The sequence below is a fragment of the Eleutherodactylus coqui genome, chromosome 6, assembly GCF_035609145.1.
Source record: "Eleutherodactylus coqui strain aEleCoq1 chromosome 6, aEleCoq1.hap1, whole genome shotgun sequence".
In the NCBI taxonomy this organism is placed as follows: domain Eukaryota; kingdom Metazoa; phylum Chordata; class Amphibia; order Anura; family Eleutherodactylidae; genus Eleutherodactylus; species Eleutherodactylus coqui.
The window spans coordinates 176,202,849-176,229,529 of record NC_089842.1 but is presented as its reverse complement, the minus strand read 5'-3'; the positions used below and the strand labels follow the sequence as shown (position 1 = coordinate 176,229,529).

The window sequence follows — 26,681 nt, the reverse complement described above, 5'->3', positions numbered from 1 at the left end:
TATCTCCTTTCCTCCCCATTCCTCTGGTTTCGGTGGATCGGTATTATAGTGTTGCCGTTACCGCTGAGGAGCACAGCACCGGAGGATTTACACAGTCACACCGAGCAGAGGGCTGAGAAGGGCGGAGCGCGGGAGAGCTGCTACCCTTCGTGGAACCCCCCCTCCCCAATTCCCCCCCTCCCGCCTGCAGCCGGGGCCGTCGCCGCTAAGAGACGAGGTGAGCGCTGCTGCTGGGGGGAGCGGGCCGCCCGCCGTGCTGCTGCTGCTCGTCCGTATAGGCAGTGCTGAGCGCAGGCCGCAGCCTCGGGCTCTCCTGAGCGCCAGGCCGAGCGGCGCTGTGCCGTGCGGGCAGCCATTGGCCCTGACGGTGCAGGCGTGTTGTGTATCCTGCAGGGGAGACCTCACCAGACCTGCCGATCCTCCACCTGATACATTGTAACAGGGTGATTGTGGCTACAATCAGGGGGATGGATGGGATTTGTGTCTAGGTTTTGCCTTGCTGCAGACAGGTGATCATCTTTCAGACCACCCAATACTCCACAGTAGAGACCACCAGTCTGCGGGCTGTTGGACAACTACAACTCCCAGCTCACTTTGCCTGCCTGCAGTGCATACTGGGAGTTGTAGTTCCCCAACAGGTTGGGGCATTAGATCTAGCAGTAATATAGCCAATAAATGCAGTACAGAAAGCCTTGAGAACATGAGCTGTACCCCTGAGATCTGCCGCTCTTGTGGAACTACAACTCCTAGCATGCCCGACCGCTGGAGAGCTGCAGGTGGCAGATCCCTCGCCTACTTGTAGTCTGTTGCTAAGGAGCAACTGAGCGCTAACAAGGTATGCTGTGGTGGAAGGTCGGGGGATCGCTTCATAGCTAGGTGGGTTTTCTAGTTAGTCGGCCAGTATAAAAGGTACATTTAGCTTCTATGGTTCAAGGGGTTGTCCCGAGGCAGCAAGTGGGTCTATACACTTCTGTATGGCCATAATAATGCACTTTGTAATGTACATTGTGCATTAATTATGAGCCATACAGAAGTTATAAAAAGTTTTTTACTTACCTGCTCCGTTGCTAGCGTCCTCGTTCCCATGGAGCCGACTAATTTTTGGCCTCCGATGGCCAAATTAGCCGCGCTTGCGCAGTCCGGGTCTTCAGCAGTCTTCTATGGAGCCGCTCGTGCCAGAGAGCGGCTCCGTGTAGCTCCGCCCCGTCACGTGCCGATTCCAGCCAATCAGGAGGCTGGAATCGGCAGTGGACCGCACAGAAGAGCTGCGGTCCACGAAGACGGAGGATCCCGGCGGCCATCTTCAGCGGTAAGTATTGAAGTCACCGGACCGCCGGGATTCAGGTAAGCGCTGTGCGGGTGGTTTTTTTAACCCCTGCATCGGGGTTGTCTCGCGCCGAACGGGGGGGGGGGGGGTTTAAAAAAAAAAAAACCCGTTTCGGCGCGGGACATCTCCTTTCAGGTAAGTCGTGGAAGGGTATGAATGGCGGTCGGTGGTTTGCTTTTACACGGAGCGATGGTGGTGGTTTGTAGAGATCTCGTTCATAAAGGGCATCTCCTTGCTAATTTGTTCACAAGTTGTTACAAATACTGTAACTTTACACCAAACGAGTAACAACTAGTAACTAGTTATAGATTTATTTATTTTTGTTTTTTGTTTTTGTAAGCTGAAATTGGCTTTGTTTTGTTTGTCTCCTATATGAAATAATGGGGGATTCTTTTACAGAATCAACCAAAAAAATAGGATATGCTGCGACTTTTCTTTCTTGGACCATCGAGAGAAAAATCGCTGGTCTGTGGTAACCCATTGAAATCAATGTGTTCTACTCTCGTGCTAGTTCCGTCCATATTGCGAGCAGATGTAACTTGCGTGTAAGGGTCACGTGTGTGTGCGTGCACCCAGACGCTCGTCATGACATGGGTTGTATTGGTCAATGATTGTGCTGTAGCTCTGTGATATCATGGACTAAAAGTGCTTCTAGATGGAACGATTATCGTTTGGTTTAAATGCAGCCAATGACCGAATGATAATTCGCTTTTTGCTCTTCATTCATGTTATGCAGGTATAAAAATCATCGTTGGCTCATTCACTTATCGTTCAGTTGAAGTGGAGATCGTTCGGTTGTTCTCATTTACTTATGCAACAAATGTAGAAGACTGAAAGGTTTCTCGTTTGAAGGAGCCAACGATGTATCTGGAACAAACGAGCTAGTGGGGACGTCTCACTCGTTCAAATGAGAATTGGCTCGCCTAAAAGGACTTTAATTGAAGTCAGTCTGGCACGGCTCACAAATTTGGGAGTGTTCACACAGCGGTTTTCATATGCCGTGGGATTCGGTCTGGGGGTTCTGTCGCAAGGAGATGCTGGAAATGGCATTAAGGCGGAACATCCGAAGGGAGACGTTTCTGTGCCCCCCATGGTGAATTCTTGTTTACTGATTTAGGGCACAGTATTGTCTTGGTGAATAGTCCCCATTTACATAGGTTGGAAGTGATGGGTACATTACAATAGATCAGTGAAGGACAAATTACTATACATGTGAGGGGCAAGGAGCCAGTAGATATGGGCTCCTGACCCCTAGTTTGTATGCTGCTGGACAGCCGCAGCAATTTACACCTATGTAGATGTTGGCGGTGTGTTTATACTGTAGTCTACTAGGCAATCCTTAAAGGGGTTCTGACACTAAAAAAAAAAATTTTTACTCGCCTTGCCTGGCTAGGACCCATCGCCAGGCATGCCCCCTCCGTCGGCATCTTCTTCTGTGGCTTGTAGAAGCAGAGCAGGAGCGGTCAAAATGACCGCTTCCTGCTCAGCTCCGTCCGTCAGTCACTTCCGAGGTGAACGGACGGGCCGCCCACAGCAAGCACGTCACAAGCAGTGCTTGCTGTGGGTGGCCCGTCCGTCTTGGCTGAACTCCGAGATTCTGCGCATGCGCAGTGGAGACACGGCCCGTCCTGACTCCTGTCAGAGGGCACCTCTCCATTGCGGATGCGCGCGATCCCGGAGCGGTGCGGCTCGTGGAGGAAGAAGCAGAAGAACAGCGCCTGCTGGGAGATGACCCGCCCCCCCCCCCCCCCCCCCCGATGTCAACAACAACAGGAGACAAGGTGAGTATTATGTTTTTATGCTTTAACAGCCATTAAATCGTGGGTTCCCTGTGTCCATTAGGCAGACCAGGGAACAATGGCTGGTAAAGCATAAAAAAATGATTCATGTCAGAACCCCTTTAATGGCAACCCAGAGGCCTGTGAACATCAGTTGGGGCATTTAAATGCTGTTGTCAGAGTTCACAGCATCTTTTAAAGAGTTTATACAGGGACCTGTTATACAAAAGCTTGTTGGCAGGAAAATCACAGAATACATACTCACCTTTCCGTGGTCCCTGTTGGTCTTCACTACCAGGTGGAGGGAGCTGGTCATGTCCCCAACAAAAGGGCAATGTGACCGCTGCAGCCCGTCACCAGCTCTCTTAATGGGACCCAGTATAGGATCATCACCACTTCCCTCATGGAAGTGAAGTTCAGCGAGTAACACGAAAGGGTGAGTATGTATTCTGTGATTTTACTGCTGCTTTTGTGTGACACTATGTACCCAGATAACCCCTTTAACAAAGCTCCTGCTGTTGCACAAGGAAAGACCAGAAGCAATGGGATGAAACTAAAAGGGAGGAGACACAGATTAGATATTAGAATAAATTTTCTGACGGTGAGGGTGATCAATGAGTGGAACAGGTTACCAGAGGAGGTGGTGAGTTCTCCTTCAATGTAAGTGTTCAAACAGAGGCTGGATCTATCTGGGATGATTTAGTGAATCCTGCACTGAGCAGGGGGTTGGACCTGATGACCCTGGAGGTCCCTTCCAACTCTACCATTCTATGATTCTAGTTTATGGAGCTGGCTTGGCTCCTGATCACACTCCATGCAAACCCTGCACCTGGAGGGTGCACATGTACACCCTTAAGCCTAAAACTGCATTCATGTATAGTGGAAACAAAATCTGTGGGGAATTGAGCGTATATTACAGATTTTCTATCACACAGCTTGTTTGCTTTGCTGCAGATTTCACCTCTTGCATTGAATTAGAGGTTAGATCTGCGCGCTTCGTGTTTTGTTGCACATTTGCTTTGTAATATGCAGTGGAAGAAGTCTGCTGTGCGGCCTTAGGGGATCATGAACGTTCTTGGGGTGGTTTCATGCATGATGTGATTATATACCACAGAGAAATCGCCACATAAGTCAGTTCTTGCAATTTGATGCCAATTTGCAGTGTAATCGCAGTGGATTTTGTGTTCGATGTGTCGTCGCATAAAAACAATGCCTTGTGTGAACCCGCTCACCTCTGTGGGCGGCAATGAAGTCAGATTGATTCCTGGACGACCACTAAAATATCTAACATTTTCATCTTTAAGTTAAAACCATCCCGGAATCAATCTGACTTAAAGTGCTGGTACACATTTCTGGAAAGCTGGGCTGACTTGGCGCACTCTATCCCAGTTGGATTGCTTCTAGACAACAATGTGACGCCTTGTGGAGCCAAATACAGTGGCATATGGATCGCCTAGGGCTCTGTAATAAGAAACCATAGGGACTCGGTGCCCTCGTACAGATGCAGTCTTCTATATGAGCCCTTAGTGACCCACAAATAGAGATCAACCTAAAAGCTAGGGACCAGTCCCTCACTTTTAGGTCCACAAATGGAGTCTTGCCCCTATCCATGCCAGTTATTAGTGGAGTTATCAGAGCCGCTGCATTTGGCATATTTACTTAGAAAGCGGAGGAACAAAGCTTTCTACTTGTGCAGATTCTTAATGAGTGCTTTGTAAGTGGCAGCCTTGTTTGCTGTGCCAGCTCTTCTATTTGTAGACAAGCACATTGGTCAGTGGCATACATTTCCACCTGATAGACCTTCACACACGCCGCTTTTTGCCTTTTGTTCTTGGTGTTTGTTCCCCTATATTGTTTTTTGTTCTTCCAGCATTAACTATTAGCAGGTCAGGACTTCAGCGTGCGGTGCAGGAAGCGAGCGTCTGTACCTGCGACCTTCACCAGGTGACTCACGGATACCGCTGTCAGCCATTTACATCGTGGAAACGAAGTGACGCACGTAACGCTGGGGCTCATCGCTTCTGTGTGTGGAGGTGTAATCGGTGGGACAAGTCTGACAAATCTAGAACATGATGGAATACGGCACTAGGACAGATGGGACAGAAGTTATTGTCCCAGTATGAACGGGATCTTATATTGGGCTGGGGTTCCTTGTTGATCGCTGTAGGTCACATGACACGTGTGCGTTGCGATTTCACATGGCTTGCACTGTAGACGGCGAGTTCTTGTGTGTGTATATAAGCAGCTTGTGTTCTCCACCAGCGGTGGGCATGTCTGTGCATGCGATGATCTGAACACCTACAATTATGTACAGCTACATTCCTGTAAAGTGCTTCCATAACCCGGCCACCATGCGGAGGGTTCGCTGCTGCGCCTACGGGACGGTGCGGTCTCGCTTTGTATGTAACGTCTGTGTAGATTTCATCCAGGAAGTCGCTGCGGTGCGATGCAGGAAGTTTACAAGAGCATCTGATACTTGCTGATGGCCTTCTACATGGTTAATAAGAGCAGCTTCTATAGATTGACATCGAGATGTGACATCCGTCGTCTTTGGAAGTGAGGTTTCTATTAACGTATTGCAATGATTATCACTACTGCTCACGCTCGGGACATTTTGCTATTGAGAAGACCAACATTTACAATTTAAGCAATCCCCTTAGGCCGGGCTCACCCAACCATATGGTAAAACACTGCACAAAAAAAGTGTTTCACCAGCGTGTGGAGTTGAGTATTGCTGCGTCTGGTGATCATGTATGACTGCGCAGCTCACGCGTGATGTCATGCACTGGATACTTGCTTTCTTTTAATTTTTTTTTAAACTTTCCTTTTTGTCTCAAATGTTTTATACAAATGCAACATCCTCAGTGTAATTGTGTATATACAGCGTTTTTGTACGCAGCCATTGAGAATAGGGCTGTACAAAAGAATTGATCCATATGCGGCTGGATATGCACGAAAAAAAGATTGCCGCCGGCTCCATTTCTCTGCGTACCGTGCAGGGTGAGCCCTATACATCTGTATTAGCAGCAGCTGCAAACACAGTACATTTGCCATACATTGCGTATGGGTGGCGGTTCATATGCACACTGGTAAAACGCTGCGGTTTACTGGTACAGCCGTGGACACGAGCAGAATTGCATACGCCTGTGTGAATGAGCGCTAGGCTGGGGGCTCACATAGCAGCTGCTTTATGCCTTGTGACATAGTGCAGCAGTCCGCCATCCGTCCATACAGGGCACAACAAATGCTTCATGGACTGATGTACTGGATGCCATAAACCATGCCTACGGGATCAGTTTTGGTATCGGTTTCCCCCACCCCCTACGTTCTGCTACCATGCTCTGAGGGGATATGGGAGCTGGACGACTAGGCATGCCGGAACAGAGACCTACATAGGATCCAAGTTCTTTCGTGAAAGAAATTGCAGCATGTTCCATTTGCCGCGGAAAACCGCATGGCAGGCTTCCATTGTCAATGGAAGCCGTTCGTTCTGCGATACTTTTGCTGTGAGCACAGCGGAAGAATCGCAAGAATACACGTCACCACCCATGCGCGTTGGCTCGCTAGACGGGACTCTCGAAGCGGATCTGGAGAGGTGAGTATGGGGTCTTTGTGGGGCGCCGTGTCGGACTCCGCTGCAATATTCTGCTGGCGGAGTCCAACACGGCCGTGGGCATGAGGCCAAATTTCACCTTGAATGTCCGTGTGGATAACCATTTGCAAATGATATGTCCCCAGACAGGAATACATGGAGCCAATGTATGAACACCAGCCATCATTTATCACAACTGTCTAACAATAAGGCCTCCCTCACACGGGTGTTTTTGTACAGCGGTTAGCTCTCCTTTGTCAGCCCAGCGCTAAACGCTGTACAACGCTCCCATTCATTTCAGTGGGCCTGCTCACACAAGGCTGAAAATGCAGCGTCTTCAATGCTGCGCCTTGACAACATTGCATGTCCTATTTCTGGCAGTTTTCAGCTCTGTGTTGCCCATTGAAATGAATGGACAGCGGTTTCAGTGCTGCCAAAAACGCGACACAACTTGGTACTGGGCTTTTGGTAGCGCTAAACGCCCCAGGTACACTACCGGAGTAAAAAAAAAAATCAATACTGCCCTTGTAGATGTCTCTGTCCCCAGGGGTGTTCTCTGGACTTGTCAGCCGGCAGGGGGAACTTTTTCTCTGGTGACAGGGTTTTGAAATCCCTGCCTCCAACGTGAGATTTCTCTGATTGGCTGAGCGCTGCTGATTGCCAGCCCACTCAGCCAATCACAGCCAGCATTAGATGCGTCCATTCATTAAATGGCTGTGATTAGACACATCCATTATTGGCTCAGCCGGCTATCACTCAGTGTCGCTTAGCCAATCAGAGCAATTGGCCGGCTTCACAAGGTCCCGACAGCAGCGCCTTCACCAGCTAGGTGAGTACTGTATTGATTTTCTTTTTTTTTTTTCCAGCAGCCTTGGCTGTGCCTTCTGTTGTGCTGAAAACACAGCCAAACGCTGGCATAACTCATGCCAGCGCTGCTGAAACCAGTCTGAAACCACAGTGTTGAAAAACGCAGTGTTTCTGCAAACGCCTGTATGAGGGAGGCCTAAGGGAGCGTTTACAATGCAAAGATGATCGCTCAAAAGAAGGCTTTTGAGCGATCATTTTCCATAAACTACTACTTGGTACTAATGCCAATTAGTACCAATTAGCAGTGGGCGCTGCCTGGAGCTGTAATTGGGGGAACAGATGTCCTGCTGTTTCCTGATTACTTTTGCTTTGACCTGCTGGTGGGGCTGACAGCTGAGACAATGCAATCAGCTCTCCCCAGCAGAACACAGCATGCGGTCCTGCTTATCTGCTGTTCTGCCAGCACAATGACACAATGATTATAACTCAAAAGATGGCTTTTGAGCGATAATCGTTGTCTAAATGGGCCTTAAAGGCAAACCTCAAAATTTTACCTTACCCCACCCCCCCGCCCGGCATAAAATAGCAAAGTAAAGCGGTTTTTAAGCCGCTTGCTACTTACCGATCCGAAAAAATAAGGACTTTAAAAAATCTTCTCCCAAGATGGCCGCCGGTCCTTTCCCAGGGATGCACTGCGGTTTTCTCCCATGGTGCACCATGGGCTCTGTGCGTTCCATTGCCGATTCCAGCCTCCTGACTGGCTGGAATCGGCACACGTGACGGGGTGGAGCTACGCGATGCTGCGTAGAAGGGGGCGGAGCCAGAACGCCGCTCGTGCCTGGACCGAGCAGAAGGGGAGAAGACCGCACAGCGCAAGCGCGTCTAAAAAAGCAAGAAGACAGCGAAATTAGACGGAGCCATGGAGACGTGGACGCTAGCAACGGAGCAGGTAAGTGAATAACTTCTGTATGGCTCATATTTAATGCACGATGTATATTACAAAGTGCATTAATATGGCCATACAGAAGTGTATAACCCCACTTGCTGCCGCGAGACAACCCCTTTAATGTGAACAAACAGGTTTTTGTTAACAGAGCAGCTTTCGTTTTATCTCCGCACTGAGGATTAAAAGCTGTTGCCCATAGCAACCAAGCACAGCTTATTTGACCTCAGCAGCATAATATATAGCAACCAATCACAGCACAGCTTATTTGACCTCAGCAGTATAATATATAGCAACCAATCACAGCACAGCTTTTATTTGACCTCAGCAGTATAATATATAGCAACCAATGATGACGCAGCTTTCATTTTACCTCAGCAGAATAACAAATGAAAGCTGAGCTCTGGTGCCGTTGGCAACAAATGTCAAATTTTAGTCAAATCAGACCAGAATTGGGGATTTGTATACGACACACAAACACATTTTGTGTTTTTTAGAGGTCACGTTTTGTATTGCACGCGTTCTGTATCGGGTACCCGGCTTAGTCTTGTCTATAAAACATAATCTGTTTGTTTGTGTCGTATACAAATCCACAGTTCTGGCCCGATTTGAGTGACATTTCTGATGAGTGTTCTTCAGCACCAGAAGACTAATAGTGTTGGAATTAACACTTTTCCATCTACTGTCTGACCTCTGAAGACATTATGATTTAAGGCTGTACAGCTCCGATGTTGGAAGACATCCGTCGGGGTTCTCTTACTGTATATTGCCGGCCTCTCTGCTATCGGAGCCTATCCAACGTGTCACCTCATGCAGTACTGACTTTAGCCTGCAGATAGCGCCGTTGTATACCAGCAGAAAGAGTAAGCCCCCTAGGAAAACCAGGATAAAAATTGGATTGGAAATGGTTAATAATGAAACTCACCGACTTCTCCTGTAATCTTTGTTGCCAATAGTAACCAATCACAGCTCAGCTTTCATTTCTTACACAGCTGAAGTAAAATGAAAGCTGCGCTGTGATTGGTTGCTATGGGCAACACAGATTTTCTTTTGGACGACTTCCATAACAGTGCGGTGCTGGGCTCTTTTTTCTGTCCCACTTTGTATATTCCAGGACCGCTATTCATAAAATCGCCATTCAATGCACGAGTATATCACCTGGTTTGTAATACAGTGCTGCCATATAGGCTCGGGGGTGGAGTATGTGAGGCCGGGGGGTCTTCTAGACGGACCCTATGCTGGGCCTGGTTACTGAGCGGGAACCCCCAGTGCTCCTTGGAGAGGAGGAACATCTTACTGTAGTGTTTGGCCTGTGTGCTCGCGGTCAGAGGTGTGATATGTAGCCTAGAAGGGACACAAGCCCGTGTTTACAAGTAGTGGTGGCTGGGCACATGAATCCAGCATCCCATCGGTCTGTGACTAGGTGAAGGAGATCTGGCTCACCGCCTCTGCCCTTCGGGGAAGCTACACCTATGGAAAGCATGTTGTGTAATGGGGCGTTTGGGACTGAATGTACATAATTCATTAAACAAATGAACTGTCTGCTTTCTGTACGACCTGCTAATATGTAGACGGGAGCCCTGATTCTCTTCCCAATGTAGATGTGGGAAAGATGGTGACATTGATTTCAGCTGGGGACAAGTCACCGCCAGAGGAGTCTGGCAGCAGTGCTAATGCCCCGTCTAAACGAGCGCACAAGCAGGTGACGTCACCGCTAGTTGTCTGCGCTTGTGCAGAATTTTTAGACAGATCATTGCTGAGAATCGCTCACTTCTCGCTGACCCCTCGCTCGGCGCGTAACATCCTATGTATACACTGAGCAGGGAGTGTTTCCACTTTGCAGTTTCCACTTTGATAGCTTCTAGAGGGCGAGGTTACACAGCGCAATACATGTCAGACACTACTGAACAGCAAGTATTGCAGTCTATAATGCACGTGGCTGTGTGCATGATGCTTTAAAGGGGTCTATGCTGCATGCAGCCGCTTCCATAACTCCCTTAGGTTATACAAGGCGCATTCAAGTTCTGGGGTCTCCAAGCTTTTTATTTATTTATTTTTCTGGGGACCAGGAGCAGATAGGAACACGGGGCACATTTTAGAAGACTGGCACGTTCTTTGGGGGTGAGTGATAGACGTCCGCGTCATCCAGTGCAGCGGCGGAAGGTAGAAGCTTTTTCAATGCTTACGGCTGCCTGCACACGGCAGAGCCAGATTCCGAAAGCAGGAGCCCACAGTGGAATCCCACTCTAACTGCAGCCAGCGCCCGCACGTACCTGTAATTTCACTTCTTTAGCTGTACTGCAGATGGACCCGGTGGCTCACTGTCGGACATGTGCAGCACAGTTTTTTGTTTTGTTTTGTTTTTTCTTTTCTTTCAAATCTCTATTTTTCTTGCACTGTGGCTAGATGGTAACACAGAATCCACGAGCTGTCCGCAATTTGGACTGCTTCTGTTGACTTCAATGGAAGTCGTCCATGCGCACCATGCACAAACTTGGCTTCAGCAAGTGTGCAGGAAAGTGTTTTTTCCATACCGTGCTGTGGACGCCGACTGCGGACTCGGCAATGCAAATCTGCCCGTGTGCAGGCAGCCTAAAATGGTGACGTTCACGTTCCCTGAACAGTGTAATCTGTTTTCTTGTGTGCAATGACAGCTATCCTAATTGTCAGTTGAGTGAGATCTACAATGAAGGTGTCATGGATGTAAAAATGTGTGTTCGTGCGGGCAACCGTTCTAAGAAGGTTGGGAATACTGAGTCTGCACGACCATATCAGGTTGGCCAACACCCGGCCAAGGCTCCTCAGGTTTGTCCTCACACAAATGTTCAACCTTCTTAGAACTGTTGTAGGCCAACCTGATATGGTCGTGCAGACTCGGTATTCCCGTAGGATCTATGCACACCATCCTGCATGAAGATGTGGAAAGATTCCTTCAGGCTGGTGCTGTGAATGTTGACTAATAATCACAAGGCTGTGCTCGTGGCGACATGTTGGGTGATCTTGATTTTGTGATGACTGCATTAATGTAGTCACATTGAATGAGGCCTGGATGAAGGAGGTTAACTGTGGTCACAGGGTTTCCAGTGGGCAAAACAGACCCTATAAAAAGCGTTTGCAGTGGCTATGCGATCGTGGCATCTGTTGTGAAGAATGTGTACATCAGGGGGAAGAGAAGTGACAATACTTTCAGGTTTCTGCGGGCATAAGGTTGGCCATGCACTTCTCCAAAAAAATATATGGATTCCCAGTATTACTCGCCCGTCTTTGTACCCGCTCAAGCTCTGATATGCCCTTCTTAAATACCGGTGTCCAAAACTGTCCACAATCTTCCATGTGTGGCCTGACTAGTGACTTGTAAAGAGGATACGTTAGTGTGTGGGCAGTGCCTAGTTAGTTGCCCAAAGCCTATGCAATTGACTGCCCTCAGTACGTTGTGGCTAGGAGTATCGTCCTGTGCAGGTGCAATGTGTGTGCCATGTCGCAGACGGGTCAGGCACCGCACCCACTGCTAATGGTTATGCTGAATGCTCGGGTCTGGTTGGTCCGCTGTAATAGGAGGTTGTCGGAGACTGTCAGCACATGATACGACTGTGGAGTCACCTTATGTAACGCCACTGCAGAGCCTCTTGTAATCAGTAACATTTACTGCTATGTCATAAAAACAAAACTGTCATATATATTCTTTTATGTTCAGAGGGTGAAATGTTCCCTTGAATTCTGTGGACTTGATGCCACACCTAAATGATTACACAACGTACATTCATGTCATTCCTCCATGTCTACTTCCAGATAACAAGCCCTGCCACCGCACCCTCCTGCTTATTGTCTCATCCCCATCCTGCAGCTTTATCATGTCATGGAGACGGCCATTAGAAAGTGAAAAGGCTAATTATCACCCTAAAGGAGTGGCCCAAATGTGTTGTCTTTATATATGGTTCTTACACCAACAATGTATTGGAGTCCTATTACAATCCAGCTCTCTGGGTATGGCCGTCTGCCATTACACTCATGGTCAGAAGGAAAACATAAAGCATGTAGAAGTTGTTGGAGTAGAATGGAACTTTATACAGTGGAGGGAAAGTCTACGCACCCCAGTTAAAATGCCATGGTTTTGTTAATTTTTTTAAAAATTTATTTCAGATTTATTTCCACTTTAAATGGAACCCGTTATGTACAATTGTATTGATAAACAGATTGGCCTTATTTAGGGTGGAAAAATAAACAAAGCTAAACTAAAATATGTGGTTTCATAAATGTGAACACCTAAGGCCTCATGCGCCGGGTCTGATTCCGCTTGCCAAATCTCACAGCGGAATCGGACCCGGCGCCCCCCAGAGACCCTATACTCACCTGTCTGGATCAGCTGCAAGAGTATTGGCCGGTGGGTGTGCGCGGCGTAGTGCATGATGCATCGGTTCTGGGATATGATGCGGAGTGTCGCGGGACGGTCGGCTTCTGTTGACTGCAATGGAAGCTGTCTGTGCGTTTTTCCGCATAAATTAGAACATGCTGCGATTCTCCCCCCGCGAGTGAAAAATCGCAGCTGATTTCTGCTCCTGGGCAGGGGAGAATTGTTTTACACAGTATGTCTATGGACGGACATTGCTGTGGAAATCGCGTCCGTTGTCTGACTGCGATTTCCGCAGCGATAATCCGTCCGTGGGCATTCCGCCTTATATTTGGGGATGTAGTTGTGTTCAGAATTAGCCAATCACACCTAAACTCGAGATAGTCAGCACTCCGCTGCCATTTACAGGGATTCTGATTTCTCCCATAAATTCAGCTCTTCTAGAAGGATCTTCCTGACATTTTCTTAGTTGCATTTTTCAGCAAAAGCCATAAAGCGTTTCAACGCATCAAAGGGGTCTGATTGTTGGGAGGTATCAGTCAGGAGAAGGGGACCAACACATCTCCAAGGCATTATATACATACCATGGAGCACAGTGAAGACAGCCAAGAAGTGGGTTAAATTTGACACAACAGTGACCTTACCCAAAACTGGACTTCCCTCACAAATTAAGAGTCCAGATTAAACCTGGTTCTGGAAGCTGCCAAGAGGCCTACAGCAACACTAGAGGGATGGAAGCCTTTTCGAACAATCAAAACATCCAAGCCCGGCTATGTTCTACCAAAACCTACATGAAGTCTGCCAGCAGTATGTGGGAGAACGTGTTATGTCTGAGGAGACCGAGGGGGAAGATTTTAGCCATAATGCCAAAAGATATGAGTGGCACAAAGCCAACCCTGCGCATCACCAGAAGCCCTCATACCCGCAGTGAAGATGGTGGTGGCAGCATTATGCTTTGGGCTGTTTTTCTGCTGATGGATCTGGGGCTTTATTCAAGGTGGAAGGAATTATGAACAGTTCCTAATATCAGCCCATTTTGGCACAGAACCTTCAGGCCTCTGCTAAAAAGCTGAAAATAAAGAGGAATTCCACCTTTCAGCCGGGCAATAACCCAAAGCATACCACCAAATCACCAAAAAAGAATGGCCCAGCCAGAGCCCAGACCTGAATCCCATTGAAGGTCTGCAGCATGTTCTAGGTTACTGCTTATTACGTGTGATAGAGCTCTATTATTCTACATGAGTGCGTACTAAACACTGTACATATGCAATTACACTGGGTATGTGCAGCGGTTTATATGCATGTTACTAGAAGACAATAAAGGGAAAGTAAAAACCAGGCGCGTGACAGCATGCGTGCGATACGCTGTCATGTCACAATCGCGGTGATCCGCAGCTCCATTTGTTGGTAAAACACATGCCAAACAAAAATCACATCCGCATGCTTTAAATTTGTCTTGCCGGATGCTAATGCATCCCGGTGGGCGGCTAGAGGTGCGGGTCTCCTGCGTGGGAGATTCGCAGATTGTATAATTAATATCCGCCGGTGGACATTGGGCCTTACAGATCAGTTTGTATTCACAGTGGAATTGTACAGAACTGGTCACTGAAGGTGGAAATCAACCTGACATGTTTCATCTTTGTCAGATTTTTTAATATGATAGACATGAGCTTTCCCCCGTGTGCGGGCGCCCTCAGATGGTCAGCTCCTGGGAGGACTCAGCGGCTTCCTAGGTTTCCCACTTGGTTGTGTTGGCTTTTTTTTATTGAGCCGCTTTCTCATAGCAAATCGTGGAAGTTGCCAGTAAGATTTGGTAATGCTGCAATTTTATAATAACTGTGTAGTTGTGAAGCTTTTAACGAAGAGCACATTCACAAGGGGGCTTTTTTTTGTCAGTAGGGTGTATTACATTATCTGTAAGGGGAAAAAAAAAACATCCTGCAAATACTCTTAATTTGCACTTGTGGTTTCAGATGAGTGTGGTGTTTTTTGTTTTTGTTTTTTTTCTATTGTTTTCCTAAAAGTCTCTATGGGGTTGTATAAAACCATAGTAAATGCTAAGGCTGCTCTCAGTCACTTTTTACATCATTTAGTGCAGCATTTCTAACGCTGTCTGTTTTATTCTAGTGCATTGCAGCGCTTTTTAACGCACCGCGTCACCCGTTGCAATGATGGGGGGAGGGGGGGGGGTTGTTAAACTGTCAAACTCATTTGAAAACACTGTAAAACATGTGCGTTTAAGAGCGTGACGTTTTCACAAGTGTCTGGAATCAGTGAAAACTACAACTCTTCCCGTGGAAAAATAAAGTTGGAGTTGTTGAAATGCAGTGTTGGAAGTTCAATTTTTATTCCTTTTAAGGGCTAATGCCTACGGCCGGATTTCTTCTGTGTGAAACGCGGCGGAAATCCGCGGCATTATCTCGCGGCTATTGGGTTCTATTGAACCTAATGGCTCAATGTTCACGCTGCGTAATTCTACCGTGGCATGTTCGAATTGCCGCAGAAAAGCGCGTGTCCGGCTTCCATTGTTGTCAATGGAGGCTGGCTGTGACGTGATATTCCACGTCATCGCCCACTGCCGGTGCGTCCTGTGCTGTTTGCCGAATGGGACTCATGTGGCGGATCCAGAAAAAGGGAGTATGTTTGGGGGGGGGAGGGGGGCGCTGTGACGGACTCCGCTGTGATATTCTGCTGGAAGAGGACGTCGCGGCCGTGGGCACGAGGCCTAAAGGTGTTTTTATTGTGTTTTTGGTATCTCTGTAATTGCATTGACCTGCAGAATGAAGGTAAAGGGTCATTTATGCCGCATAGTAGATGCCGGTAACATTTTTTTTTATAGAATTGCTGTGTTTTGGCTACTCCTACCTCTCCAAAAAGTGGAATAAAAAGTGATCAGAGATTCATCTGTAGTCCTTAATGGTGACGATAAAAACTTCAGGTTGTCCTGCAAAGAAAGTCTTTCTACAGCTCTGTAGATGAGGAGATAAGTGTTCTTGGCCTCCGCCAGCAATGGCCGATCCTGAGGATAGATAATGGTTTAATCCTGGAAAGCCTCCTTCGGCGTGATGCAATGCATATGGGGAGACGATGGATTCCTGTTGGTGACAGTCGTGTTCTACAGAAGTATCCACTTGTCTTCTCCACAACTAGTAATCGTATGAACACTTCTCCACGACCTGCAGCCATTGAAAATATTGAAAGTAAAGGAAAAGTCAGCATGTCATTACTCACTTCTTCCTGCATCCTAGTAGCAGATTCCAAGACGGCTTCATGCGGCCTCCACCCATTGCATTTGGCAGACGTCTCTGCTGCCATGAAAATAAAGTGGATTGTTCTCATCCGTGTGTGTTCTTTGGCGGAGTCAGCGAGTACCTACAATAATACGGCCGGGGTCTCTTGGCCCGCTTGTCACAGTGCTTGAAAGATGGTGTCAACAACATGCGTGAATCAACCCCCTATCAACACAGCGAAAGCACATAGTTTTTGTATTTTAAACGGGTTTTCCTCCAATATGCCGCGCCGCTCTTGGCGGTTTTCATGTTTTTCTGAAAATGCAAGTGTTTTCCTTGGTGTTTAAAACTTTTCTCTCGGTATCCCGCAGCAGAATTCGGCTGTGACCCCACGTACCTGCATTATCTGTAAGGCGGGGTTCACATGGGGTGCAAATTCTGCATGCGTTCTTAAGGCTTAGATTAAGCAGCAAAGTGGACAAGATTAGTAGTAATCTCATCCACACGCTGCAGACAGTCCACTGCAGTCAAGCTGCGCAGAAACTGACATACGGCACGGAATTCAGATCCGCAACATGTCAATTGTATCGCCGTTTTGCTGCCGTCTCACTTCTCTATAGAGATTTCCGCAGCGGAATAAAGCCGCTTCAAATCCTGTGCCAAATTTCTGCCACAGGAATCACTCAATCTCCTTGCGGTCCTACGTGAACTCAGCCTAGTGCGGATGACCATGGGGGCTCACCGTCAGGCATGCGCAGTACACATTTCCACCCCCCGATATTGTATGTCCCCCAATGACGCGGGTCCCTATGGCCCATACTTAAAGGGGTTGTCCCGCGAAAGCAAGTGGGGTTATACACTTCTGTATGGCCATATTAATGCACTTTGTAATGTACATCGTGCATTAATTGAGCCATACAGAAGTTATTCACTTACCTGCTCCGTTGCTAGCGTCCTCGTCTCCATGGAGCCGTCTAATTTCAGCGTCTAATCGCCCGATTAAACGCGCTTGCGCAGTCCGGTCTTCTTTCTTCTGAATGGGGCCGCTCGTGCCGGAGAGCTGCTCCTCGTAGCTCCGCCCCGTCACGTGTGCCGATTCCAGCCAATCAGGAGGCTGGAATCGGCAATGGAACGCACAGAGCCCACGGTGCACCATGGGAGAAGACCTGCGATCCACCGTGGGTGAAGATCCCGGCGGCCATCTTAGCAAGGTAAGGAAGAAGTCACCGGAGCACGGGGATTCGGGTAAGTACTATCCGTTTTGTTGTTTTTTTTTTACCCCTGCATGGGGTTTGTCTCGCGCCGAACGGGGGGGCTATTGAAGTAAAAAAAAAAAAGTTTCGGCGCGGGACAACCCCTTTAATATTGACTTCAACGGAGGCCGTCTGCAAGGGGTCCGCAGCAAAGTAGAGCATGCTGCAATTTTTGCTCCGATCGCGGAATATGCAATTCTAATCTGTGATTGTGAAGGAAAAAGCAAAAGTGCATATCTTTTCAGTGCGTGCGATTTGCTGGGGATCACGGATTCCACAACAGGAATCTGGTTGTGTGAAGCCGGCTAAACTGCAATTCAGTTGGAGTTTGATAGGGAGTAGTGTGAAGAACTACAAAATGTTGGTTTTAATTTTTATTTTGTGTGCACAGAAAGTACAATAAAACACGCAAATTATGCAAATGCATGTGTAAATGCGCTGACGCCCGTGTGACATCCGTCTTGTACTGAAGGGAGAGAGTTGCACTGCAGCTTCAAACTGATTAAACTGTATGAAAGATATGAGATGGAATTTGAAGAGCAACGCAGTAACATGTGTTAACCGCGCTCCCCCCCCCCCCGCCCCCGAGCTCCAGGGTACGCCCCATCTCGGATATGGGTGCAAGTCTGCCGTAGAATCCATATGTAATCTTGCATTGAGTTATTGGAGTGCCAGTGGAAGCAGCCCTCCGTTCAGTCTTCTCCTCACTGCGAGGGGTACAGCAACCCCGCAGTGAGGGGGACACGGGACCCTCATTCTTGAGACTGGTGTGGGTCTCGGTGCGGAGTCCACACCAATCAGCAAGTTATCTCTATACTTGATATTCTGGTACAGCCCCTTTAATTCTGCACTTTTTGTTTGGAAACTTTGAAAATTTGATGGAATGAGTCTTCACCCATGGTGGTATTCCAGGGTTACACCTAATCCAAGCTGAAGCGACCCTCCAGTCCTGGACAAACAAACATGGCTGCACCAGCTTAGTGACACTGCTGCACACTGTATATTAGTATGTATCATTAGTTCAGAAGTTCAAGTGTAGATCTAGCATGAAAGGCTGGATGAAAGTCCTGCATGAAGGACTTTTTGGGGGGGGGGGGGGTCCGGTAAAATGCTGAACTGACCCTATCCTGGTCAATGGGGTCTGTTCGGCACCATTGAGTTCGGTCACAAAACGCGTCTTTTTGGCGAGGGAACTCCCCTCTACTGCTCACATAACTAAGCAGGAAAACTGAATCCCCAAACCCAGATGTGAGCATAGCCTAAGACACTGCTCTCCTTTCATTGGCCGGTGATTGGCCCATGTCAGCAGCACTGGCCAGTCAGAGTAGCATGTAGTCATAGACCGATGGACACTAGTGCACAGTGTACATCAGGAAGTCAGAAAAGTGCTGCGGCCATCTAGGACTAGAGGGTCACCTTAAAGTGGTTGATCTTGATCTGGCGGCCACAGAGGGGTAAGTATAGTTCTGTATGTTTTACTGCAGCCAGTGTTAGTGAAGCGGGGTGTTCAGTAACAGCCGGACAACCCCTTTAATTTAGCTGTAGCAGAACCTAGTAAGTTGCAGACAGATACTGTATCCTGCATACACCGCACACCGCTGGCTATGGCTGGCAGCTCTGCCCACTTTATGCTACTCTGAAAACAAGTGTCTGCCTTCTGTGCAGTAAGAAGCCAGATATTAGAAAGTGCTGTCTAGACTGTGACCTTTGGATGTGCGGAAACCTACTTGGTGATTGTTTTACTGAGCAGAAGATGAGGGAGGAGTTGGGAAAACCATTGTAGTGCTAGTTGGGTGGGAATCTGCGCCAAAGCTCTAGAAAGTCTGCAAACTCCACTTTCCCTCAGTTTCCAGGGCAGGAAGTAGCTGTGGGCCAACTGACTTCCTGGGTGTATGGGTCACCTCCGTACTTATTGGTTGAGGTGCTAGTGTAGGTTTACTATTTTGCCTAAAACTGCAGCACAGGATATCCAGAGGACCTCTCCATGTGTTAATGTAGTCACTGTATGTACACTATTATCTTAACCCTTTATGGACACGGCCCTTTTTTCTTGTTTGTTTTTATTTTTTTTTCTCCTCCCAACTTTAAAAAAAAAATCTTATTTTTCGATCAACGTAGCGGGCTGTCAGAGCCGTATTTTCAATGCCACTCGTAAAAGTAACATATAATGTACTTAATATTTTTTTTTTTTTTTAAGATTTCAGGTGCCATGAAATGGGAAATAACATGCAATTCCACCATCTTGTGTGTGGGGGGGGGGAGGGGGGGGGTTACCGTGTGTACATGCTATGGCAAAAATTACATGATGACATTGCTCTATGGGTCAGTATAATTATGACCATACCAAATTTATATACCATGTACAGTCTTTTTTTTTTTTTTTTATATTATATATAAAAATCTATTTTTTTTTTTAAGTTTACATATCTTTGGGGGGAAAATTCTGCCATGTTCTGACAGCCAAAGCTTTATTTTTCTGTCCACATAGCTGTATGAGTTTGTGTTTTTGTTGGATGTCATGTAGTCTCGATTGGTAACCTTTTGTGGCACATAGGATTATCTTTTATTACAAGCACAATTCTAGGTTTTTGTTTTCTTTTTTTAATTTAAACTTTCCATGTGCAGGATAAATAATGGGCTACTTTAAAGATCAGACTTTTACGAATCCAGCAATACCAAATATGTTTATAGGCCTGTTGTTTTTTTTTTTCTTTTTCCTAAGCGTTAGATTTTTTATTTTTTTCGGATCGCAACAAAAGTTTTTGCTTGATTTTTCCACACATAAATGTACAATTCTATATGCGTCCATTTGACCGTTTTTCCCTTTTTTGACTTCAGTATGTAATCTGCTTTTTCCATATGCAAAAAACAAACTATGATAGATGAATAGCTGGGTGTCATCCACAGATTGCATCAGAATAGTGCATACTGTGTGATTGTGTTTTTTGTTTTTTTTTGTTTTTTTTTCTTCTCACAAAGCGCGTCGTGTGAAAACCGGATGTGATTTGGTACTTTGACTACTATGGATCCATGTGTTGCTAGTCTAGTCAGAAAATACGCTTGCGTGCTTTTGGATATACACTCCATATACATATGTATTTTGTCTGCCGTATATGTGTGGAAAATATGCAGTATATTACAGTAGCAGCAAAGTGGACAGGATTTACAGAGATGCACTACATAAGTATTGCAGTGTACTATCCTAGCGATCGAACAATCATTACTTTAAGTTCCCTTTAGGGACTGAAGAGTGTCAAAGGAACTGAAAAGAAAAAAATCCAGTTTTAAAAATGCATTTTTCCCCACAAAACAGATAAATACCCCCCAAAAAACCATACATAATGGGTATTACCGCATTTGTATTGACCCAGACAATGAAAATATCTTTATATGCTCTTAAGATTTACTGTCCCTTTAAGAAGTTGTCCTCCCAGTTTTAAGCCCTTTTTCTGGCTGCATTTCATAAACGATTAATGATTCATAAACTGAAATGCCTCTTCGTTAATGATTTCCTAGTCGTTTGGATTCCTCTCTCATTTATAACATACCTGCGCTGTCAGCAGATGGCGAGGTGCTGGGTGTATAACCCATCCTAAAATACACCCCATCGCTTCCCCATGGTAGCAGCAACCAGGGGTGCTAGCCTCCCTTTTTTTTTTTTTCTTTTTCTGGACAGCTTTTAGGAATGTGTACGTTTTTCGTCTAAAGGGTTTTTTGGGCTATTTTTATTGATTATCCTTCAGGATAGGTCATGAGGGGGCGTCACCCCCCCCCCCCCCTGTCAATCTTGGCTCCACCAGGATTTTATTTTTTACTTCGGTTATTTAATACTCCCTATTTCAAGGGACCTATTTACATAAACCTGTACCATCTTCAGCTGTTTTTGTACTCTAGGGGGGCCTCCATGTGCCGTGATGTATATGGGGATATTCTCCCCAAAAGCAATGCTGTGTAGCAGACAGGAGGCCGCAGGGTCCAGTAATGTTCACCCGCTACACCTGTAATGAGCTGTGAAGGTGTATGATGGCTTGGTCTGTGTGTACAAGTCTGTCCTCAGTGCTGGACACTCTCCTGGGTGCCTCTGATAAGTGTCACGGCCTGGAATGTCAAGTGTCGGCTTCTGTATTTTTAGTCCCTGGCAGATTCCACGCCGTCACAAGTGTTGAGTTGTGCAAATCTTCACTGTGGATATTTTTAAACCTGTTTTCTGTAGTTTTTGCCAAAAATAGACTTTGTAGTGTAAACAAGGATCTGTAGTTGCTACACATCACACGTCACGCTGTACAGTCGTCTCCAGCAAAGCCTTGTGGGAAGTTGCACTTTTTTTAATATTTGAAAACTTTTCTTATAATGCCCATATAAAGTGGTCATGTAGTCCTTCTCTGGGCCTCCATGTGTGTTGGGCAATGATGTTGGTTTACTATGGCACATCCTGCCCATTTCGTGTATGGCGATTAATGATACAGATCAGTCCTGCTAATTCTCCCATTTCTGTTTCCGCAGTTCATCCCAACGTTGCCGAGCCGTGCGTACACCGTAACCAACATGGACTGGCTGTGACGACACGCCTTGTGTGCAGGCAGCTAGGATGAGTTCCAGCAGAGCCGGCCTCCACAGGGAACCACTGAAATTCCACTCCTATCAACATGTCAAGCGGTAAGTGTCGCTGGAGTCATCCCTGCACCTTGGCCATGTAGAGGTTGGCTGTCTGTGTTCAGGAAGAGCTTGGGATGTGGAGGGCTATCCTACAATAGGCAGCAGATATGCAGTATATTACCGTGGATATGCTCAGTCTTCTCCCAGGTGTTCTACTGCAAAGTTCCCCATTGTGTAACTGCCTGCCTAAGGTAAATAAGACGAGGGTGTGACGTAGCTTGTAAATAACCATTGTCCGGGTCATTAATGCTTGTGAATGACGATTTCTGTTTATATCACTAGTGGGTGGACTGAATACACATCAAAAAGGGCAGTAAACCAACGTATTACACTCTTTATTGTGTTCGTTGGCAGCCCTACATGCTTATTCTTTTCTTAAAGGGAACCTGTCAAAGTTTGGGTGACATGCAGTCCAGGAAGGCTCTTTTCCAACTTACCCGATCCCCCTTTTACTGCCGTATGACCCCAGCAAAGTCAGATGAAATGTGTCAAGCTGGTGTGTGCAAATTCAGCGGGAGACACCGCAGGACTGGGTAGGAGACACAACTCCCCGCCACCTAAACTATACGCCCCATAACTTAGTTTATGGTACTTGGAGTTAATGAGAGGCTCCATTCAAGGGGAGAATAAAGTAGCCATGTTGGATGTCACTGATTTGTTTCTTGCTTTTTGTCTCAAGCACCTACAAGAGAACGGTCTGTTTTCTTTAAGCTGAACATACATGATGGTTTCTGAGCTTTAGTGTATAGGAAGTACGTTAGTACAATTCTTGTAGCCCATCTGGATGGTAGTAACCCTAGACAAACCCTCAAAAGGAGTCTTCCTACTATGTGCATTTATGGCATGGCCACAAGATACGCTGTATATGCCTCATAGGTGGAGGGTCTGAACTTTTAGGGGAGTAAAAGCAAAAAAAAAAAAATGGCAGTCCGCCTTTTAAAGCAATTCTTTAATCAGATTTTTCGATCTTAAGCCACCACTACCTTTCGTTGGGGGCACATTTAAACTCTAAATGTGTTTTTAAAAAACAGTAACTGAAATGCACTAACCAGTTTTATTCTGGCAACCTTTCTGCAAATTGACCCACCTTGAGTCACATAGGCTGGCTGCTGGAGCCACACCATCCTCTAAATATTGCCCCCCCCCCCCCCCGTATGCTACATCCGCTCAAGTCATGGTGAAATTCTACGGTGCGTCTCTGCCAAAGCAGGAATGGAAATCCTCAGTGTGTCTAAGATTTCACTGCAGCCTCTGCTGATGTGGCGGCAGAAGTGAGCGGCTGAGTAACGGGGGTGGTGAGTGGGCATTCTTCGCAGACGTGCCACTGGAACCCCAGTCACACGCCTTCGTGATACAAGGCGGGTCAATTTGCATATAGGACACCCTGAAAAATAAGTTTTTTGTGTTAACATTCATTTTACCAGTTTTTACACTTGCATGTCCAATGTGTTTAATTCTGCCTCACGTCTCTCAATTCTAGCAAATTTTTAGTTTCTGAACAATAATAAATTTTGTCTGTGCAGCCCTTGAAGTCTCTTCATTCATGTTGGGAGGAAAGCTGATTTAGGCATCTATATAGGAAAGGTTTCTTTTACAGTTAGAGTAGCCAAATTATAGAATGCCCTAATTACTATATGTAATGTCTTACTTTGTCTGCTCACTCAGATATGAAAAGCGCTATGGAATATGTTAGCACTGTATAGACATTAAATTAAAAGACTACTTGAAGAAAGGACCTGACACTGTCTATGTAAGCTGGCATATGGCACCTGATATCAGACTGTTAGAGCAAGGCAGATGTCGGATAGGGCTAAGATGGTCTTCCTCGTGTTGAAGGCTTTTGTTGAGGCCACTTTATCCAGATCTGGTGTAGAATTGCAAGTAATGTATTTTCCCATATAAGAGATTTCTTGCACTGATGGGATCAGGCGGCATTGGGACGGTTCCTGTAAAGCGCTCTTAGCTGAAATAAGTTATTTTTTAGCTATATTATGTACTGCTAGCAAGAATGTAGAACTAACGGTGGTGTACTTTCCTTTCGCAGGGCTTCTGGAATGCATTTAAAGCCATATCACAAGATACAGAAAAAAGAATCTCTTCTAGAACAAAGATCAAACAAAGGCATGCATCTGAACAACCAAAGCTCTGCAAAAGAAGAAAAGTGTAATGTCACCACCAAGAATTGTTTACCTTGTACGGACAATCCACCTCGCAGGCCATTGAGCACTCTGTCTCAGAACACCATGTGCAATACAGCAGGGATGAGCTCCTCCAACAACTTTGAGGTCAAAGCAAAGAATGTTCCACCTGCAACAATCCATCAGGGTGACGGAGAGGGCCTGTTGGATAGTTGTGCGCTCATCAAGCCTGGAAACACAAAAGAGAAGATTGCCTTTTTTGCCTCTCATCACTGCAGCAACAATAGGAACTGCTCAATGAAGATTAAAAACACTGGGGATATGAGCGGAAGAGCTGCTAAAAGGCGAAAAAAATCTGTGGACCTTAAACGCGTGAAGAACCATCTGGAGAAGATGCAGGAAGCGCAGAAAAAGTGCCTCCTCTCCGAGTCTTTCCCAAGTGGAGTTGAAGAGTGTTCACTTAATTTTGTCACCGATAACGATGGCATGCTTCCTGGAAGACCCCTTTCTGTGATAGAGATGGTAGCTTTTCTAGAGCAAAGAGCAAGCGCGTTACTTTCTGATTGTGCAAAACCCTTTTCCAATTCCCATTCTTCAAAACCTACTGGAACTTCTAAATGTGTCCTTCCACCCGTATCCTTGATGGCACTTGGAGCCAGTGACAACCCATCTGAGAAAGACAATTCAGAGAAGGCTGAACTGGAGTCCGTGTGCGTCTTGGAAATGGTTGCTAAACTGGAGTCTGAATGTTTGAGGCGCCAGAATGATCGGGATTCGGGAGGGCTTTCGAGGAACAACAGTTTCAGAAGGCACGTTGGCCGGATGCTGCTCGCCAGTGGCTCCCAACAAGGAGCCAGTTGTCCTCACGATGATGCATCGGATCCCGAAAACCATTCTGCTGCTTCTGTGGTGGAGAAAAATGCCTCGCTAAACGAGGAAGACCTTTCTCCTGTTGAGTCGTGTGAAACCTGTGCTCCACCCAAGTGTCAAGATGCTGAGTCTTTGCCACCCATGGAAGACTTTTTTGTGGCCAACGTAGACCTTGAACTTGTGAGAGAGACTTACCTGAAAATGAGGTGTAGGGGTGATATTGCGATAACTGTGGATCCTTGTAAATTATCTATTTCTGTCTGTATAAAAGCTGTTGAATGTGTCTCTGATTCTTTCGAAAGTCAGACGGTGAATGATGGTGCAGCTGATGAAAAGGTGGAGTGTTCGGATAGGATCACTGAGCCCTCCTGTAAGACTGCGGATGTACTGATGCACATACAGGATGTAGGACCCACACAGGACAAAGCTTTATCAGGGGACCCTTCACCAGGGGTCTTGTTTTTTCAAAATGATCAAAAAGATGCAACCCATGCACATGTATGTATCAACCCTGAAGTAAAGTCGCAGGCACTGTCCCCAGAGAAACATGCCTTTGACAATACTCTGTGTATGCAGAATAGCTCGATGATTGCACAGTACGCTGTCTCCATCTCCTCACTCGGAAACGTAACTCAGGTACTTGACACGTCCTCCGTAAAGAGGCAGGTGTCTCATGATTTTCTTGAGACTAGATTTAAGATCCAACAGCTCTTGGAGCCTCAGCAGTACATGGCTTTCCTACCCCATCATATCTTAGTGAAGATATTCAAATATCTTCCCACCCGCTCTCTCGCTGCCCTAAAATGCACTTCCTGCTATTTCAAATTCATTATCGAACATTATGACATTCGACCGTGCGACTCCTTGTGGGTCCGGGATCCACGCTACAAAGACGACCCTTGCAAGCAGTGTAAGAAAAAGTACGCAAGAGGCGACGTGTCTTTATGCCTGTGGCATCCCAAACCTTACTGCCAAGCTTTACCTTACGGCCCTGGTTTTTGGATGTGCTGTCACATGTCTCAAAAAGAAAGCCGTGGCTGTAGGGTGGGGCTTCACGACAATCGCTGGGTACCCGCTTTTCACAGCTTTAACCGAACAGTTTGCAAGAAGTCTAGAGAGTCGGAGATTGAAGACGACTAACGACGCGGGCAGGAATTGTATTGGTCTCGTAGATAAAGATTTTCATGCCCCATGCTGTTTACATTGTACATAATCATGAGGTTTTTTCATGGGGATGCGAAACTGCACATTCTTTAACACAAGAGCCTTTACTTTTTCATTTCTTCAACTGGATATTTAGCCCTTTTATGTAAATAACTCCTAATAGATGTGTATATAAAAATCTATTGCTAGCTGATGGCACCTAATCTTTACAATGCAGCTATGGAAGTTGTCGTGGCTATAGGTGTGCGTATGTACGGATGGATTATTTTTTTTTCTTCTGCGTGGATGTGTGTTGGTTTATTTTTTTTTTCCATTTTAAGTGTCTTGTTCAATCTGTATATCCTGTATGATGTTTCTAAGAAAAAAAAAAAGAAACTCTAAAATATATAGGGCTTGAAGCATTAAAAGTGTTTATAATTGGTTTAACTGGAGAGCGTTGTACTCGGAACTGGCACAAGTGTCTGCAATACTGTGACAAGTGAATACATGAGGTGTGACTTATTGTATAGCGGCAAACTATATGAGGAAGATATTGTCTGGCTTTACTTCAATAAAAATGTGCATCCTGAATCTTG

General features: G+C 46.3%; 1 protein-coding gene across 3 annotated transcripts; it reads left to right on the top strand.

Annotated features, from left to right (window-relative positions):
- Nucleotides 1-26,681, top strand: FBXO34 (F-box protein 34). 3 transcript variants are annotated; one of them, XM_066608278.1, is made up of 3 exons: nt 2-217; nt 21,782-21,934; nt 23,979-26,681. In XM_066608278.1, exons 2-3 carry the CDS (start codon nt 21,867-21,869, stop codon nt 26,080-26,082), a joined length of 2,172 nt encoding a protein of 723 aa, XP_066464375.1. In that variant the 5' UTR covers nt 2-217; nt 21,782-21,866; the 3' UTR covers nt 26,083-26,681. The 3 variants fall into 3 exon arrangements, with proteins under 3 accessions (XP_066464378.1, XP_066464375.1, XP_066464377.1); XM_066608280.1 differs by lacking the exon at nt 2-217 and adding an exon at nt 694-835; XM_066608281.1 differs by lacking the exon at nt 21,782-21,934 and having other exon boundaries at nt 1-217.

Excerpts from the sequence above, each read along its gene's own strand:
- FBXO34 (XM_066608278.1), top strand. The coding sequence starts at position 21,867 with ATGAGTTCCAGCAGAGCCGGCCTCCACAGGGAACCACTGAAATTCCAC. Across the intron at positions 21,935-23,978 it reads TCCTATCAACATGTCAAGCG|GGCTTCTGGAATGCATTTAA; the intron begins GTAAGTGTCGCT and ends TTCCTTTCGCAG.